This window comes from Lonchura striata, chromosome 1, assembly GCF_046129695.1.
Source record: "Lonchura striata isolate bLonStr1 chromosome 1, bLonStr1.mat, whole genome shotgun sequence".
Lineage (NCBI taxonomy): Eukaryota > Metazoa > Chordata > Aves > Passeriformes > Estrildidae > Lonchura > Lonchura striata.
Window position 1 is genome coordinate 112539910 of NC_134603.1, and position 17940 is coordinate 112557849.

Genomic DNA, 17940 nt, shown 5'->3' on the forward strand with positions numbered 1-17940 from the left:
GGTCAAGAGAAAGTCTGCTTCTGACTCATAAAGACATTTGAATCAAGTGCTGAATACACACTGTACAATTTCAGCTCAGGAAGGAATTGACTTCCTTAAAGATCATGTGGTGACAACTTTTATCCTTTCTTAGCAAAAGTCCTAGGAGTATTCACCAAATCAGAGCATTTTTCTCTTCTATAAGAGTTTTAATAAAAGTCAGTTATAGTTCTGATCCTATTGATGTTAAAAATAGGTTTCAGCCTCCTTTCAAGAAAAAAATTTCAACTGTAATTCAGATGGCTGAAAGCCCATCTCTAGTGGCCTGCTTCAAACTCTTACAGCTGTGGGAAGGGAGCAGGTGCCCAGGTATTGTCCATACCCAGATCCATTCAAACACCCTTATGTGACCAACCAGCCTGGAGTGGCACTGGAGAGGCCCATCATATGAAACTTCTGATTCCTAAAGGTTCTTCCTTTGAATTCTGCCATGTTTTTGAATGGCTTTGAATGGCTGGATCATCACAAGTCTTTCCTGTAGACAGCTGGGTCTGGCACACAATCACTCTCACTGCCTCCATGCACATGAGCACCAAGCTCTTCTCCACCTTATTCCACCAGATCCAAGACCATCCCTTCTCTCAGCCTGCAGAGAACTAAGTGGAGAAGGAGTGACTGTTTAAGTCTCAAAAGCAGATAATTTACTGATGATTCATGCCCTAGCACTGGCTTGCGGTCTGAGGAGGGGCAGCACTAGTTGGTGGAAACTAGTTGGTGGACATGCACTAAGGCAGGTCTGCCTCTTTGTGGGACATTTTGCCATGAGCTAACCTTCACCTATTATGAAGCCATAGCTGTCATTTCCTGCCTCTCCCACTAGATTTCTTTCTTCTCTCTGAAGTGGTGCGCTGGGTCCCTTCCTCATACCTCTTGCACAGGGCTCTGTGGTGCTCCTGCACTGAGCTAGGAGTCATCCATGATGGGCAGCTGCTGTACGGAAGGGATAGATATAAGAACAGATTTTCAGATCTTCTACCTCTCAAGCAGAGGTAATATGGGGAACAGCTGCACGCAGGTCATGCCTACAACTACCTGGGAATTCTACCAAATCTTGACTTCCACATTCCCCTATCTAAGCTTCACAGTAATTTCTCCTGGCTTTAGTGTCACTAATTTCAGCATTTGCTGTCTTCCAGTGACATCTAGGGATAGAGACTGAAAATTGCAAGGTGGACACTTACATAGGCATTGTTTAAAACATATTTCAAACTGATAAAATTTGCTTCTTTGATAAGCCAAAAGGCTTAAGGAACAATTGTAATTAAGATAAAAAAAGGAAAGAATCTTGCATGTTTTTCAGGATTGAATTGATGTCCCAAGACCCATTCCTCGACTCGTGTATTAGCATTAATTTCATAAAGTGCTTACACAGACGTGGCATTGTTTGACATAAGGTTTTGCTCTGGTACAAAGAACACAAGCAAGATAAAGGTACATCACTAATAATGACAAAACACATGAAAGGGAAAATGTCATCAGGAGGACAAAAACACTTTGAGGGCAAAAGATCAAACAAATTGCTTTGGTAGATGGATCCATTATTTACTCATTGCTACCACTACTAAATTACTCATTACATTTATGTATTAGTCCCCTGATCACAGAGAGTCGCTGTGCTTTGTGATTCACCTATCCAGGACTAAGATATGGGCCTGATCTGGAGATCTTACCTGCAGGACAAGGCAGAACCAAAGGATGGAGGCAGTAGAGCAGAGGGAACAGTGGCTCAATCTACACTGCTTTGCAGCCTGGCTTCATGTTAGACTTCAGTTCACAGTGTTCAACAGCTTATCCCTGCAGGATCAAAGCAGAAGCAACAGCAAGTCTTCCTATTGTGCCTTCATTTCTTTAGGGAGCACAGACGGGCTTCCAACAGAACATAACCAGGGTCAACCAAACAGAAAGAAACCCACCATGTGCCTGCGTAATACATCACATGAAAGATGGAGAAATGTATAAGCTGACTCTTTTGAAACAGACTTTGTGTGACTGTACAATCTACACCTGCTCTGGGTTTCCCCCATAAATCTATTCTTCCTAAGTATTCACAGGCCACCAACAGAAAGAATTCTAGGCTAATTCATGCTTGGACCTTTGCAGAAGCTAAAAAAATACATCTCTGTCATGGCAGAAGGAAATGTAGAATGTATTATCAGAAGAAGGCATCAAGAAAAGTGTTTATACATGTATCAGAGGCCTGCATGCCCAAAACTAAAGTATTTAAATATGCTCACATGAACAAAAACAAATGAGGATGGTGAGAACAGAGGCAGGCTGCTGGTTTTCTAAGAACTTTTGGTCTGAGCAAATGAAGCTGTGCCACCTATGGTCCAAATTCAGTGAACAGAAAAAATTCAGCTCAAAAGTAGAGATCAAATAAAACTTTGAAAAATTAAAGCAAATGGATGCTTTACCAATATGAGCACTACAAGACACAATCCTGAGAATATGATATATTGAATGCTATTAAATCCAGGGATATTTCTATTGATAAAGGTATATGAAGTAACTGGAAAAAAAAATCCATCATTTTGCCCCCAGTAGCCATTTTTGTTAGATCACTAAACCACTAGAGAAAGCACCAACCCTTTTGTTTCTGGCTTTGCCACCGCTGTTGTTCCTATCCGACAGCAGTGCTGCCTCAGCAGCCAGAGCTGGTGGTCTGTCCTGGGGCAGACACAGGCAACTTCCTATTTCCTGATGCCCGTCAGAGCAGCACCAGTTGCAGCAGGCTCTCCAAAAGATTCAGCATGGGGACCTGGGAGAAAGCACTGCTTCAGGAAACTGAAATAAATGCAGCAAGAACTCATCTGGGCAGGAAATGCCTCGTAGGTGAATATAAGACAGGCATCATTTTTAAAAGCCTCATTGCAGAAATATAACAACTAACTCACGCACTTAGAAGGTCCCTGCATTGTCACCTTATACTCAGCTGTTTAAGCTAAGCTTTCCTTTAAAGCACTCCTAAGGCCTTCCTCCTGAAAACATACCACAATGTGAGTATTAGTAGCCTGAAATCAAATTGAGACAGTTAAAAAGATACTAGAAACTAATAGGAAACTGAAGATCACCTCCTATGATTTAGGTGAATGTTGGCCTTGATGATTTGTGGTTTTATTTCTTTAATCTCGACAGCAAACAAATGACAATTTTCCCTCCTCAGAGGGTACTGCCCTGAAGTCAGAATGCTGCTTTTATCAGACAGACAAAAAAAATAATTAAATTACTGGAGGGACACAGTAATGTCCATTTCTGTGTGGGCAGGCCACATCCCATGACCAGAGTGCTCTGGTACTTTGAAGTTACCACCAGAAACCCAGCTGTGTATCAGTCTGAAGCACTAGGAGAAGTAGACAAGACTTGGAAATCACACAGGTCCCTTTGCACAGTGTAAACACAAGGCAGCAGATGCTGCCACGTTCAGACTTGGCTTCAGGTGGCAGCAGGCAGGGCTCTGCATTGCTCTGCTTGGAAGCAGCATGCAAACACCTCCTTCCCACAATGTCCCCAGAACGGATTTTTATCTTTCACAGAGTTACCTATGGATGATCTAGTTTCAGGGTGATTTAAATCAGTACCAAAACAGACTTCTACTACCAGGACAAATGAAACAATTTGATGACTCCAAGAAATGTCTCTCCCTTCAGTGTCCCTATAAATACTTATCACAAACAACAGCCATGGGTGAAAACTCCAGGTGCAGCTACTTTCAAACAGAACCAAGTTCAGTATTTTTAATGAAGTAAGACCACTAGTGGACATTCAGAAAGTTTCTCCATGTCACTGCAACAATCTTACTGAAAGGCACTTAAGCACAGAAAATACTCTTTGCTCAATATTGCATGTAAGGAAGTAATATGGAATACTCACTCACAAAATTTAACTAACGTGTGGATTAATTTATGGCTTACCATTTACTGAAGGAACCCGAACAGTGTTTTTGTTCTGTACCTTGAAATTCATCCCCAGACATGCACTGAGTTGCAGGTGTAGGTCACACAGTATCAGATAGTGACAAGTATTAGTGTGCAGGGCCATCTTTTCCCACTGTTACTGAGTACAGGTGTGCTCACGCTGACACCTGCTCAGTCTGTTTGCTGTGGGGTAGCCAGGAGCCATCACAGAAATTTCTGTGGTAGAAAGTAGCTAAAGGCTACTTCCTCTATGACAGGGTCTGCCATTCAATAGATCTTTCCAGCAGGATCCTTGGGAATAGACCATTTTAACCCTTCTTACCCCAGAATTACTGTCCAATTACACATCAATGCATTTATGTAATTTGCTGGGTCTACCTAAAAGGGCAACCCTGCATTTGTGGGAGAACCCTTTAAGCAGCCCCAGTACCATCCCTTCCCTAGGATCACCTGTCTGGTGACTGCCACAGTTTGTCTGAGAGTACTGTAGAAACAGAGCTGTGCCCCTGTCTGATGGTGAGAGGGACCGCAAACACTGCTAACAGCTAAATCCTCTCAGTGAAGAGCAGGACCATTCCACCTGGAACCACATCTGCTGAATTCAGCTACTTGGAGAGCTGAGCCTGGATCATGTGTTGTGTGGGTTTTCTGATTTGGGGGATTTTGATTTTTTTTTTCTTGCATAATCACAGCAAAGATGGGCTGTAAATAAAAATAAAGAGAATAATATAAATAACCCCCTTATTTATTGTATACACAACTCTTTTTAACCAGACTCCAAACTCATTTCAGAAATGTGCTGTCACATTTCACAGATGCAAGATATTCTAACAGAGCTAAAACCAAACTTGAGCACGTTTCTGGCTTTATCCTAAAATACTGTGCATTTTGCTTATTCAAGGAATTAGATGATCCTCTTCTACCCAAAGTTTTAGACCTCAAGCCAATCATCTTGTTTTAGAACCACAATATTCCAGAACAGTATTTTTAAGTTGGTTAATACAGATTATGTTAGAAATTTAAGGGATGAAATATAACATTTCTGTATGAAATCAAAGCTGATTTTACAAGAGGATCACTCACATCTCTACTAAATTATGTTGCTTTTATCTTCCACCAAAAAAAATATAATTATCCTTAACAGCATAAAATTCTATTTGTTTTAGAAAAGCATACATCAAATAACACTGGAACACTTTATTTTAAAAAACTTTGTTGTCTCAGCAATACTCCAATACAGGTTAAGACTTGTTCATGAAGAGATTAATGACAGGCACATAGCAAACTTGAAAAAAAGGCAAGCCAAGTACAAATCCTCTTTTGAGATTATTTTTATATTTTTAATCTAAATGGGAAACAGGCATGAAACATCTGTACAGCAAGCATGAAACAACTATGCCATTTTTCCCTTAATGACCTCAAGAGCTTTTGATCTGGCAACTGGAAAACAACCTTCATGTGGCCATGCTCAGGGGACAGATTTTTGACTGAGTATGGATGTAGAAACTCATAGCATTTAAATATACACAACCCTCTAAGCCCACTTCCATCTCACCAGTGGCAGCAGCACATTAGTTAGAGGAATGCTCAGTGACATTGATCAACACTGACGGATACAACGGACAGTAACTCCTACTGTGTCTCAGAGTCAGTAAAAAATACCTCCCCCTGCTTTAACAGGCTAAATATCAATCTTGTATACATTTTCACATAGTATGAGGAACTATTGACCACTTAAAGATGTAACACATGGATCCTGTACACTAGAGCCTTGCAGAAGGATTAAGGAATTAATTGCTGACTGGAAATCAAGGTACATCTGTCTTATACCGCAAAATTAGAGTGGTACAGCCTGTACGAGTGCAGCACATCAGATAAAATTTAAAAAAACCTATAAACAGGGTATGGCATTACAGCAGGCATATCTGATTACTGTCTGGCTGTAAATAACAGATGCATCTTCAGGGCAACTACATACCGACTATAAGCAGGATGGAAGTATAGGAAAAAATGAGTTCTGCCTAATTGTTATTTCAAATATTTGAAACTTAAGCTTCAATGAAATTTTAGAGTTCTATAATGGCTTTAGATGTATTTAGAGCCTTAAGTGTCAAACTTTCAAGGACATTTAACTAGGATTTTTAAAGACACAGAGAGAGAGAGAGACAACGTTACAGAGGTCTTGCAGTCCAGGTATCTAAGTTAATGAAAACAAACTTCAGATATAAATGTATTTTCTAAGACAGTTTTTTTTACTAGTTCCCTCCTCCCCCTCCAAAGAAGCTCTCCAAAAAAAAATGTTATTCATTTAGGCTGTGCAAAAATGGAGTTAAGGAATAAAGGTTCAAGCAAAGCCACTGAAGCAATGAATAGCATGCACATACAGCCCAAGCATTCCACTTTTCAGAGGTTACTCCACTCAAGAATTATCTGCCCACAGTTGTGCTCCTCATGTTCATCTCTGGAGACACAGATTTAGTGAACCATAGATGACAGTCAAGGGCCTGATAGCTGACACAGTAAGAGGAAGTAGGCATCTTACAGACTTAAATCACTAAATCTCATGGTCTACAAACAAGAACTGCCAGTAGCATTTGGGAAGCAAGTGCTGCATTTCTCACAGCTGCATTAAGTAAATGTAGACTCAAGAGACGAATTAGTGAGGTTTTTTATGCAACACCTTACTCCAACGTATCAGCTCAGAGTCAGCTAGAAAAACCTATTAAAACTATGCACAAGGCTGTGAATTCAAAACAAGTTTCTACATCCAGTAACACCTTGAGATTAAACCTAAGTATCACTAAGAAGGCAATCTTGATTGGTAGGTCTGACAGACACACACTTCACAACATTCCAACAAAAAACCGACCATTCTTTGCAGTCTGAGCTTGGCCAGCCTCAAGTCCTACTAGTGGACTTCAAAAGAGTTTTCTATCATAAGCTCATTTTTACTGCCTTGGCAATTATGGGCCACATCCTTCAACATTTTTTAACTTATTTTTGAATAGATTAAAAGATTGAAACCTGCCTTCATTCTGAAAACAGATTTCTGTGGTAGCACTTTAACAAGTTATTTTCCAAAGCCTTAATTTTAAACATTTTTAAAACACAGATATGTATTCCAAATAAGTTTAGCTTTGACAAATCAGTTTCAGAATAAGATGACAAAACATGATGTCGAAGCTTTTAATCTAGAACATACAAAGAGGTTTGGACTTGTACCAAGGCTAATCACAGTCTTAGAAACACTGTTTCAGTTTAAAATACTCATTGACAAAAATTTTTGCTTTCTCTCTAGAAAGATCAAATGATTTGTTGCCACAACAAATCTCACCTCTTTAAAACTTCAAATTTACATCTTATTCCATCTCCTTTTAATTTTGCCTTTCAAAGGTCAAAACACAAGCATCTCCACTCAAGCCACCTCTCAACTGCAAGGTTCCTTCTATTAGAAAAGAATTTTTAAATAAGGAGGAAGAAAATCAAAGATTTTTCTTATTTATGCAAGCAGAATGACTATGGAGAAATGACTCAAGCTCTAGGTAGTAAAAGTTAATGGAATGCCATCTGAAATGAAGACTGACTCAGTAACACGAGACCTGAGAGTCATTTGTTAATCTTCAATTCAAAGCCCACTAGAAGTACTTGTATAATACCAGTGAAATAGAAGATACCGCTTGTTTTTCCTCTTGAGCAGGAGAACAAGCTTTAAATGAGAACATCAGTTTTTCTGGTATGTGGTAAAATGAAAATCACTAATTGCTATGTACCCCCAAAAGACTGATTACTTTAGCAGTTAAGAATCAGTACTAGGTACACTTGCACTAGAATGACTTTATTCTGCTCATCTGCAAGACTTGCATAAGATTTATTTTTGGATTTCCATTTGGTATGTGGGTATTTTATGCTTTGCATGAGGCATTTCCTCCTCCTGAATGTATTGCACTTTAACAGTATACCATCTTCTGGAGCATCCTTTCTCTGGAACAGTTAAGATCTGTAACATCAGGCAGTATTTGTGGAGACTGAGAGACTAGATTTTTACAGACGGAGAAAGAAATCGTCACATAATGCTCCCCTAATTGTTGCTAGTGCCTTAAGGATTCATTTCTGAACTCAAAAATCTAAAAAAAGAAAAAAAAAGTTAAAATGAGCTAAAATGGAAACATTTCTGGTTAGAAAGGCAAATATGAATAGGAAATAAAGTACAGGTACATGTGAGATTAAATAATACAGTTTTCCCTAATTCTTTACTACTTAGGTAGTAAACAATTATTTTATCAATTTAATATTTTTTTTTCTGGCTATTAATAAATCTTACCAGTAGAGATATGTACCTTTCTTTCTTTCCAGAGGATATATGATATCACATGAAGTTTTTTAAGCATTTCCCACTATTTTTATGGTTTTGCAGCTCAGCGTGTTCTGAATTGTTTCAGAAAAATTTTCCATGTCTACCTCAAAAGGAAGACAACATCTGCTTGTTTCACCAAATGAATTAATTTCATTCTTCACAAGACATACCCTACAAGCAGAACAGCAAATCCCTACAGCTAACTAAAACTAGCTTACAAGCATGGTGAAACAAACCTATTGTAACCTCCAGTAAAGCTGAAAGAATTGCCTTCTAGATAAGTAAACCAAATCAGCTTTCTTTAGTAATACCCAAACATGAATACAAAACCCTCCGTGTCAGCCATCAACCCTAGGAAAACTTTTCATAACAGGGAAGAGGTTAGTGTAGACCTGGTTCCCTTCCCTGCTCCTGCAGCTTGACACTACCAGCTCAGTCAAGCACATTGACCGTGTTCAATGCACATTCATGGCAGAAGCCAACACAATGTCTTTTCCCCCTACTCAGTGACAGAGGAGATGTAATATCCCATCCACTTCCTTCAAATGTTTTGGGACTTTGCCCAAATGTTTCACCCTGAGGAGCTCAGCTTGTCTTACCCCTACTCTGCTTCATACTAATATCTCATAGTCACTGCAATAAATTTCAGAGAGGATCCAGTTACTTACACAGCAAACAATTGATGTCTTATTATGCTGCTACTAAGGTACACCAATACTACAGGCTTTAAAGCTCTAGTCTTATAGCTACAGGGTAAGACCACATCAAGCTAATCTACTGATTAATCAGCTTGTACTTAATCATGTAGATTTTCCAATTTCTTCAATCAGCAGTGAGCTACACTTGCATCAAAGCAGTTTAGCCATTCTTCAGCAAGGCTGCAGTGCTAGTTCAAAATTTAGGCTAAAGCATTTCAAATATCCCAGAAATTATATGAATAAACTTTTATTTTTAAGCAACAACACACACTATTTGAATAAAACTCACACATTTAACTCAGGTGGATAGTACTAAACTGAACAATCATCACTAATACATTTCCATTGGAAATGTGTTAAAGTTCACAAGGGTCTTCATTACCATCTTACTGAAGTTTTCTTATGTGTTTCTAGTCTACACACCACCTGTTTCATGCAGTCATGCAAATCAAATTGTAAATGTTGAGGTAATGGGGAAGTCCATTCACTGCAAAAATTCATTTTTCACAGAAGAGCCAGGATAGGTAAGACCAATACTGCAGGGTTCTTCATTAGAGTACAGGTATATTAGAAACCATGAACTTTCAGTTGTTCTTCTTTGACAATGCCAATCTAAAGGAGAGAAACCATGTATTTTAGTAAAGCTTACATACTTAGGCTATTACAGCAATATCAAGTTAATCACAATCTTACACTTTGATTAAAGAAACTGCTATACAGTGTATACACTCAATGAAACTTTTTCTAGTTTACAGAATGTTTCTGGGACAAGCAGACTAAACAAAAAGAAAATCTTATCAGACATCTAATTTGTTCTGTAGTCCTAGGACTTATTCTTTGACACTGTAACAACCCTGCATCATCATTTGCATCAGAGCAGGCCTCTTTCCTCTACAGTGTTTTCAGTCTCACAATTATGGCTTGCATTGAACACTTGATTTTACAAGCACAGAGCTCATGTTGCACTGCCAGAGAACAAGTGGTCTGTTGTAACAGTGCAAAGGCACTCTACAGTGCTTTGATTCATACCAGAGGCTTACTCTCATATTGTAAGTGTCATTTTACTTTCTGGCTGAAAATACAAAAGAACTACAGTGGCAATCTTCAGCTGGTTAATTAGCATCAGTACCACCTGTCACCCTACTGCCTCCAGAGAGGTTTAGATATTTATCTGCAGTCCCTCACCTCCAAGAGGAATTGGCAAATGTTCTTCCTCTGGTCACCTTGCAGCTGGATAACTTCACCGTATTCAGGATGCTCAATCACAGTACCATTACAAGCAAATTTCTAAGAGAGAAACATCCATATTGTAAGACATCTGATGTACACTGTGATTTTGCTTAGTCAGTGTTTTCAGAGGAACTTTGTCTCAGAAGCTGCTTACTATTTTGATGCCAAGCCAGGCAAAGGTTAAATCAATTTTACTGGCTCTGACAGCAAATGGAATATATCTGCTGATACATACATACACAAACTAAACTGCTGATTGTAAATTCAGGATTAGCTACTGTGCAGAAGGAAACGGCCAACAGTCATTGCAAGAGAGAAAAACAAAGTCATAAGATACAGCCTTTCAACTCTATTTTAAAATAAGTATTTTTATCCTGGCAAAACTAAAGGCCTCTATTTTGAGCAACAACTCAGCTCTAACAGAGGCAGGAATAAAAACCAGCTCTACTTTAAACTGATTTTATTCTTTATATCAACAAAGCCATAGATCTGTGAAATTTAAAAAGAAACATTCAGAATATATTTTATTTACTGCTTTTTAAGATAGAACTGTTTAACTTTTTAGCAAAATCAGTGTCACTGGACACTGATAGGTGTTTTGAGAAAGAGAAAGGACTCAAATAGGAAAGTGATGTGCACTGGAAAGAATGAAGTGAAATAAATATTTTGTTACTTAGTATTCAAAGCTATCTTACTCCTTTATAAATAATCATTATCAAATCAGCAACTTTACCTTTTTGAAAGCTTTCACAAGTTTCTTCTTGTCATAATCATCTGCAATGCCCTGAACAGTTGTTAGTGTTTTTCTTCCGTTTCGTTGCTGGATCCTTATATGAATGTAATCTTCAGTCCCCGCCGGGAGTAAGTCGTCGCCCTTTGTTGCATCAGCAAAGGGGTCTGCAGGAGGAAAATGATCCATGTAATTCCCACAAAGGAAAACACCCAAGTTCAAAACTAAGAAGGAAGATTCTCACTTCACAGAAAATTATTATTGTATTCAAGATGTCACCTTGATGTTTAATGCCTGTTTAAAAACACGCTGTTAAAATCAAAGTGCTTTTTCTACAGCTGTATTAAGTGTCATTACACTAGGCAGTCTCAACTACCACACACTGTTTCTTCCACTTCTTCCCAGGTATGAAAGGTTTTCTGCTACAGTATCGGTTTGCCTCATAGTTTCTTGCAAACTGTAAATCCTGAACCTGAAAACATGGTTCTGAGAGAACATCAAATGCACTTAAATTTTAGACAGCCACATGCATTTAAAGTGAAATAATGCAACTGGATCTCTTAGCAGATCAACTGAAAAGAACAGAGAAATAGAAAAGCTCTAGAACAGACACTTCCTTACAGGTCCAGAACAGAAGTCTTAGACTGTGCTAACTCCCAGACTTCCAGCATGTTAAACCATGGATTTAACTCTTGGCTACTAATAGAAATAAAAGAGAGATACACTCTAACAGATGTCAGAGGCTGCCTGTAAACCACTACTCCTCCAGTCAGCAGCTTTAGTCAAGCAATGTAACAAAATTAATTTAGGCTTAACTAAAGAAAGGTCAGTTCTCAAATTCCTCCAAGCTTGGCATTTATCCAGCACAGATAAAACAGAAAAATATTTAGAAAGAACACTTCTTATACTCTGTACTTCACAAAAACATACTTAACAATCAAGAAATTTTACAGCTCTACAAATCCCCTAATCAGTAGTTCCAAATAAACCTTGAAGCATAAAGTATTTTATTACTTTTCAAGAATAATCAAAAGTAATTTTTGTACTTATCGGAACTGTATTTAAGAGCCCATATAGTTCAATAGCCATGCAAGCTACAATTTCCCAAAGTTCCATTCAAAACTCGGCTCTAAAAACACTAGCCAAGTTTTGCCATCCACTAGAAAGAAATGCCCCAAATGAGTAAAACTTCAGCAGAAACACAAAAAGTAGTTCAGCTGCAGATCCTTGTAGAAACAAGAATGACATGAGCATTAAAGGCATTGAAAGCATAATGAGGATTCAAGCACCACAGGAAACAAGTACAGCACTGGGAATCTTGACTAGTTCAACTTATACTATGGAATTTGTTAAACTATGCTGAATTTTACTGTCTTCCACAGCTTGTGGCTCAAACACCAATAGAAAATCTTAGTAAAAAAAAAGTGAAAGAAAAAGAGGGTATGGGCATGAGGATCACTTAGCAGAGTTTAGGACTCTAGGTTAAAGGACTGCAGATAAGCCAAGATAGCTTGGCAGAGTTTATGGCTCTAGGCTGGAAATAAGCCAGCACTGTAGGTGTCAACACTGGATCCGTTCAAACAAATCCTCTGGGCGGCACCTTCCTTAAGCATAGGGTGAGCTCCCAGATCATAACTGAACGTAACCTTCTCACATGGCTTACACGTGCAGATCAGAGTCCAAACTGTGGCCAAAAGCCTGAGACTACTGTATAAAGTGCTAACTTGCTCACTTCTGCTGCTTATAGATAAGGCAGGAGGAGAACGCCGGCTCGGCACGGTTAAACTTCCCTGCTGATAAGAGAAATGATCTGCCATCTGCGTAGCTCACTCTATAGAAACAATAACGCTTGCACGGCTTGTGTAGCGTTTTGGGACACTGCTGAGGATAAGCTGCGGCAGCAAACCGACTGTAAGTGATGAAATTATTTCCTCAGCAGAGGACACGAGCCCTTGACACGGGGTGTCAGAGCTAAGAACCTGGCAGCACCTCCTTGGGGAGCAGCAGGGGCTGAGCCTCCGGCCGAGGTCTCCTGGCCGCACACGCCGAGCGCGTCCCGAGGCCGGCGCGGACAAGGGCGAGCCGCGGCGCTGCCTCACGGAGCCCGCGGCGACACCGCTCAATGTCACCGCGGCCCTCGGCGAGGCGGAGGCGGGACGGCGGCGCCGCGGCACGGCGAGGGGCCAGGGCCATGGGTGGGTTTACCGAGGGGTGGCTGCGGGGGTGGCGGGCTGCCGGCGGCTCTTACCGAAGGATTGGAGGTTCTGGATCGAGGACATGCGACTCTGCGGCGAGAGGCTGGAGCTGCGGGGAAGCGCGTCCGCTCGGGTCACGGCTCCGGCTCCGCAGTGCCGCGCGGGGGCGGGGAGCGGGAGGGAGCGAGGGAGGGGTAACAAAAGCAGAGGGACGCGGGGAGCGAACCCGAGCCGGAGAGCGGGAGCGAAAGGGAAGAACACGAAGAAGAGGACGCGCTAAAGGGAAATAAAACGTGGAAGGAGGGAGGGACCCCCGCCCCTCGCGCGCCGCCCCACGGCACCGCCAACGGGCTCCGCCCGCCGCGCTCCGCGCAAAATGGCGTCCCGCGCGTGCGGGCCCTCCCGGGCCGGCGCGAGCATCGCGGAGCCAGCTCCTCTGGAAACACCTCCGGCTCATCCAGCCCTACCCCTGACCGAGCATCAGCGCGGCAGCCAGACCGCGCCACCGGCTGCCACGTCCCGACGGCGACCCCGCCACTTCCCCGGGCAGCCCATTCCAGTGTAAAATCACCCTTTCTATGAAGAAACTCCTTCTGATGTCCAGCCTGAACCTTCCCTGCTGCAGGCTGAGGCTACACCCTCTTGTCCTGTAGCTGGTTCCCTGCGAGAAGAGGCTGAGCCCTGCCTGGCTACACCCTCCATTCAGGCAGCTGTAGAGGGCAATAAGGTCACCCCTCAGCCTCCTCTTTCCAGGCTAAACACCCCCGGCTCCCTCAGCCGCTCCTCACATGACTTGTGTACAAAACCTTTTACCAGCTTCATTGCCATTCGCTGGACCTGCTCCAACACCCCAGTGTCCTTGTAACAATATTCTTCCTCTCAGTGGATCCCCGACAGCAGAGCTGGTGTGTTGCAGGAGCCCTGTGTTCTCCATGGCCTTCAGGGAGCCCTATGCCCCAGCAAGGGTGACCCCCATGGAGGTCCTTCCATACTCACATCTCTTTGGCTTGGGTACTTTTCCAGCTCATCTGAAACTGGGAGAGCGCTTCCCCCTTCCCTATTAAAATATGTTGGAAACCCCAGTCCCTCAGACCTTCCTCACTGGACAAAATGCTGCTTAAAATGGTGCTTTAAATGCTGAATGTGGTGAGGGAGGCAGTCAGCACCCTACAAACTGCCTGTATGTCCACTTTGGGCATGACTTGGAGACACAAGAGGTTCCACCTCAGCATGAGGAAGAACTTCTTTACATTGAGGGAAGCAGAGCACTAGAACAGGCTGCCTAGGGTGATCATGGAGACCTCTGGAGAAATTCCAAACTCACATGGACATATTCCTGTGTCACCTGTTTGAGATCAGAATGCCTTGGCAGATGGTTTGGACCAGGTGATCTCAAGAGTCCAGTCCAACCTTTACTATCCTGTGATTCCAAGAACTTTGCAGCTGCTGTTCGCCAGTCCCTAGGGGCCACCATGGATGGCTGACGTGCAGCCTCACAGGACTCCTGTGTACAGCCGCTCACTGTCCATCCCAGCGCATCAGCATTGTAGGGGCTGCAATGGAAAAAGTTTGCCTTTAAAATGGTGTGCAGGTGTTACAAAGCTTGCTGGTCCTTATGAGATGATTAATAGCTTTGCAGATGTACCATAAGCTAATTCCTCTGGCAGAAGTGTCAGAACCTGTATTTCTCTTTTATTTTTTTTTTTTTCCATTTTTAGCTTTTATGCTAAATTTCCATCCTCTTATATCAATGGGATATTTCTTTTCTGTGATCCAAGGTCTGGATCAGCACTGCAGTAGTCTTATGAGTGCTAGTGTGCAATGGTTTAAGAAAGTTTCTAGTCCTGGCACTTTGCAAGGAAGTCCTTGTACTTTCCATGGGGAAAGCAAGCCCATTGGCCATGGAACAAAACCTCTGCTTACCCTTTGCTACCATCACTGATTAAACCTTTCACTGCACCATGGGCTCTAGAGGAGTGCTGTTTAACTCATTCCCAAGAAGCTGCAAAGGCACTATTGGGGCAATAATGGGAGGATGGGGCAAGAGCTTGAGGCCACATTTTGGACAATGCCTGTGGATTAAGGATGCAGAGCTAAACACTGAGAAACCTTCCGGGAAGGTTGAGGAAGATGAGGACACCCATCCTCCAGGACATGACCCCAGGATATCAATAGAACCTCTCTCAGAAAACATATTACTACTAATGTGAAGGAATTTTGGCTCTGATATATTTTTGTTAATCCTATGTCTCTGCAAGATTTTGTTGTATCTTTTGCTCTCCCATCAGCATCCCATGAAACTTTTCCCCGGCAGCAAAGCAGGTCCATCATCCTTATTTTCTCCCAGCCACCGTTTTTTGTTACCTTGGCTGCACCAGTACCACTGTCCGTGGGGCACTAGGCGGAGCCAAATCAGCAAACTGATTTGAGTTTAAAAATAAACTCAAATGTTAAAGCCTCAGATCCACCCCACTTGCATAATCCTACAACAGTTGTGCTGAGCCAACTGAGGAGGACAAGGCTGGCCATGGATCTTCAGACACAAACCCTATGTCTGAGTTTGCAGGTTTATATACCAGTCATTGTGTCAATTCTTCTGCTTACTTTGAATCTTCATGCATTTAAAACAGTTTTACTCTTCTAATTCTCACTGCATGGGCTCACTGGGAATCTGTGGAACTTGTCCTACAGTTTACAGACAAATGAGATTGGATGTCTGTGAAGTAACAAAGCTCCTTTTATAAGCCAGAAAGATGTGACTTTGTTATCCTTAAATTGAAACAACAATGAATAGTTCTGGCAACTGTAGAGGGAATGGAAACAACCCCCAACTGCACAGCTTGGCAGGCACTGTGCATAAATTAAAATAAAGGTGGTGGCCAATGCCATCATTGTTCTCTTGGCATCCTTCCACAATGTCCATGTGAATTGGCGGGGCCTCTGTGGGGCTGTGTCGATGCAAAGAGTCTCCCTTTGCTGTTCTCCTCAGAGGGAGCTTCAGGTCTCGATGTCACATCCATCACTAAGGTCTGACACAAATCCTGTCTGTGCCAGCACATTGCACCAAACTTTGGTGTCTGCGTGCAGAAGCAGGTGGCATCCTACTGGAGATACGCTGCTCCTGCTATTGCCCCTCAAGCAGGAGAGTTGTCCTGGGGTCGTTTGACCTGAGTCCTTCCCATTGCTCTTGAGCAGTCACTTGTGGCAATAGACCTGTGAAAGTCCTGGTTGTGAGAGGCTTCCAGTCACACCAGACTGAAGAAAGGTAAGCAAAGCAGACATGCACCTGCGGCAGCCAAGAGAGGTAGAAGCAATTAAAATAAGTTTAAAACTCAAGTGAAGGTAAGAGGTGTTGCTTAATTGTTACATTTCAGATTTTGAAAACTTAAATATCAGATTTGAAAACCTGTTCAATTTCAGATTGTCCTAAAGCTGAGGCTGGAGCTGATCTCATTCACCTATGTTAGACATCAGGGTTGAAGCAATATTTTGGGAATGAGAATATTGTCTTTCCATGACTGATATATAACCTGCCAACTACAGCACCAGAAAAGAACTCCATCTCTTAATTAATTTGATCACGGCTTCAAGCTATTTAAAATAGTAGTTGCAAGACTCGGTTATGAAAGGCAATTAGAGATCCCCTTGTTTGCTTTTTACTGTGTTTCAGTTAATCTGTCAAGCTGCATGTGAATCATTACATGTTATTTATGACTGGATAAGCCTCAGGGATTAAAACCAGGGGTTTACTGACATGCAGATGATAAGTATGACATACTGAAGCCATAAAGTACACTTTTGTAAAACCTATCACCTTAGTGCAGAACCTCACCTTCACTGGGTAGTCTCAGAAGCACTTGAGATGATCTTGAGCAGCAATGGGCAACCCAGACCACTGGGAGAAACTTTATTCTTCCAGAGGATTGCTGTGTTGGAAAAATGGGCTGGAAACGGCACGAGAAAGCCTTGCATCAGGCAAAAAAGTCAGCCATGCAGTAGGGCTAAACCTGTGCTTTGGTTTAGGACTCTGTAGTTTAGGACCTGTCTTTGGTTGTGTGCATGTAAAAGGCCACCGTTGTCTGCACCTGCCCCTCTCTAATAACCAGAATGAACATTGTTTTTCACTTCCTACAGACACAGTTCTTATATAGATTACTATTATTTTCAGGTGCAGAATACCAATATTTTGAGTTTTATACCTTAGGAGCTTTTACAAAGCTAAAATTGAATTTAACTAGGGCTTGCTCCAGTAGGCAGAGCTCCCGTACCTGGCCCTGCAGCCTGCCTTACCAGAAATGTCAGACTTGCATGCTGACCTGTCCTCTGCAATGGCCTGGAAAACCAATTACTGCTTGAAGCACATGGTGTTAAAAGAGCAGTTTAAGTTGCCTGACAAAGCAACTATGCATGAAACGTGCAAATGGCATGCAGCAGCACTAATTTCCATCCTGTATGCTGACAGTGCCACTGCTCTATACACAAATGCTGCTCTACTCCTGTGCCAGAAGCTGGCTTATGCTGGTCTAACTTTGGCATTCTGAAAATAACGTCAAAGTGCTGGATCCCTGAGATATATGCAAAAATATTTCCAACCTTGATTCTTCTTCTTCAACTTTAATCTTCCCTGCTCTCACTACACAACTCTACCTACAATATCCAGCTCCATTTGGAATCTGCACATCCGAAACCTCTGTGCAGAAGGCTGCCCAGTAGCTTTCTATTAGGGAAGAAGAATAGCAAAAGTGCCAGAAGAAATCCTCCCTCTTCCATCAACAGAATA

The 17940-nt window shown here is 41.9% G+C and overlaps 1 protein-coding gene across 2 annotated transcripts; it reads right to left on the bottom strand.

Moving 5' to 3' along the window:
• Positions 1 to 5126: 5126 nt before the first annotated feature.
• Positions 5127 to 13460, bottom strand: EIF1B (eukaryotic translation initiation factor 1B). Of its 2 annotated transcripts, XR_002465522.3 has the most exons (5): positions 13214 to 13460; positions 10969 to 11132; positions 10191 to 10292; positions 9432 to 9617; positions 5127 to 8077 (listed from the first exon to the last, which is right to left on the bottom strand). XR_002465522.3 is itself a non-coding variant. In XM_021531280.3 (4 exons), the coding sequence occupies exons 1-4, from the start codon at positions 13242 to 13244 to the stop codon at positions 9573 to 9575; spliced, it is 342 nt and encodes a 113-aa protein (XP_021386955.1). In that variant the 5' UTR covers positions 13245 to 13460; the 3' UTR covers positions 9237 to 9572. The 2 variants fall into 2 exon arrangements, 1 of the variants encoding a protein (XP_021386955.1); XM_021531280.3 differs by lacking the exon at positions 5127 to 8077 and having other exon boundaries at positions 9237 to 9617.
• Between the last annotated feature and the right edge of the window lie 4480 nt (positions 13461 to 17940).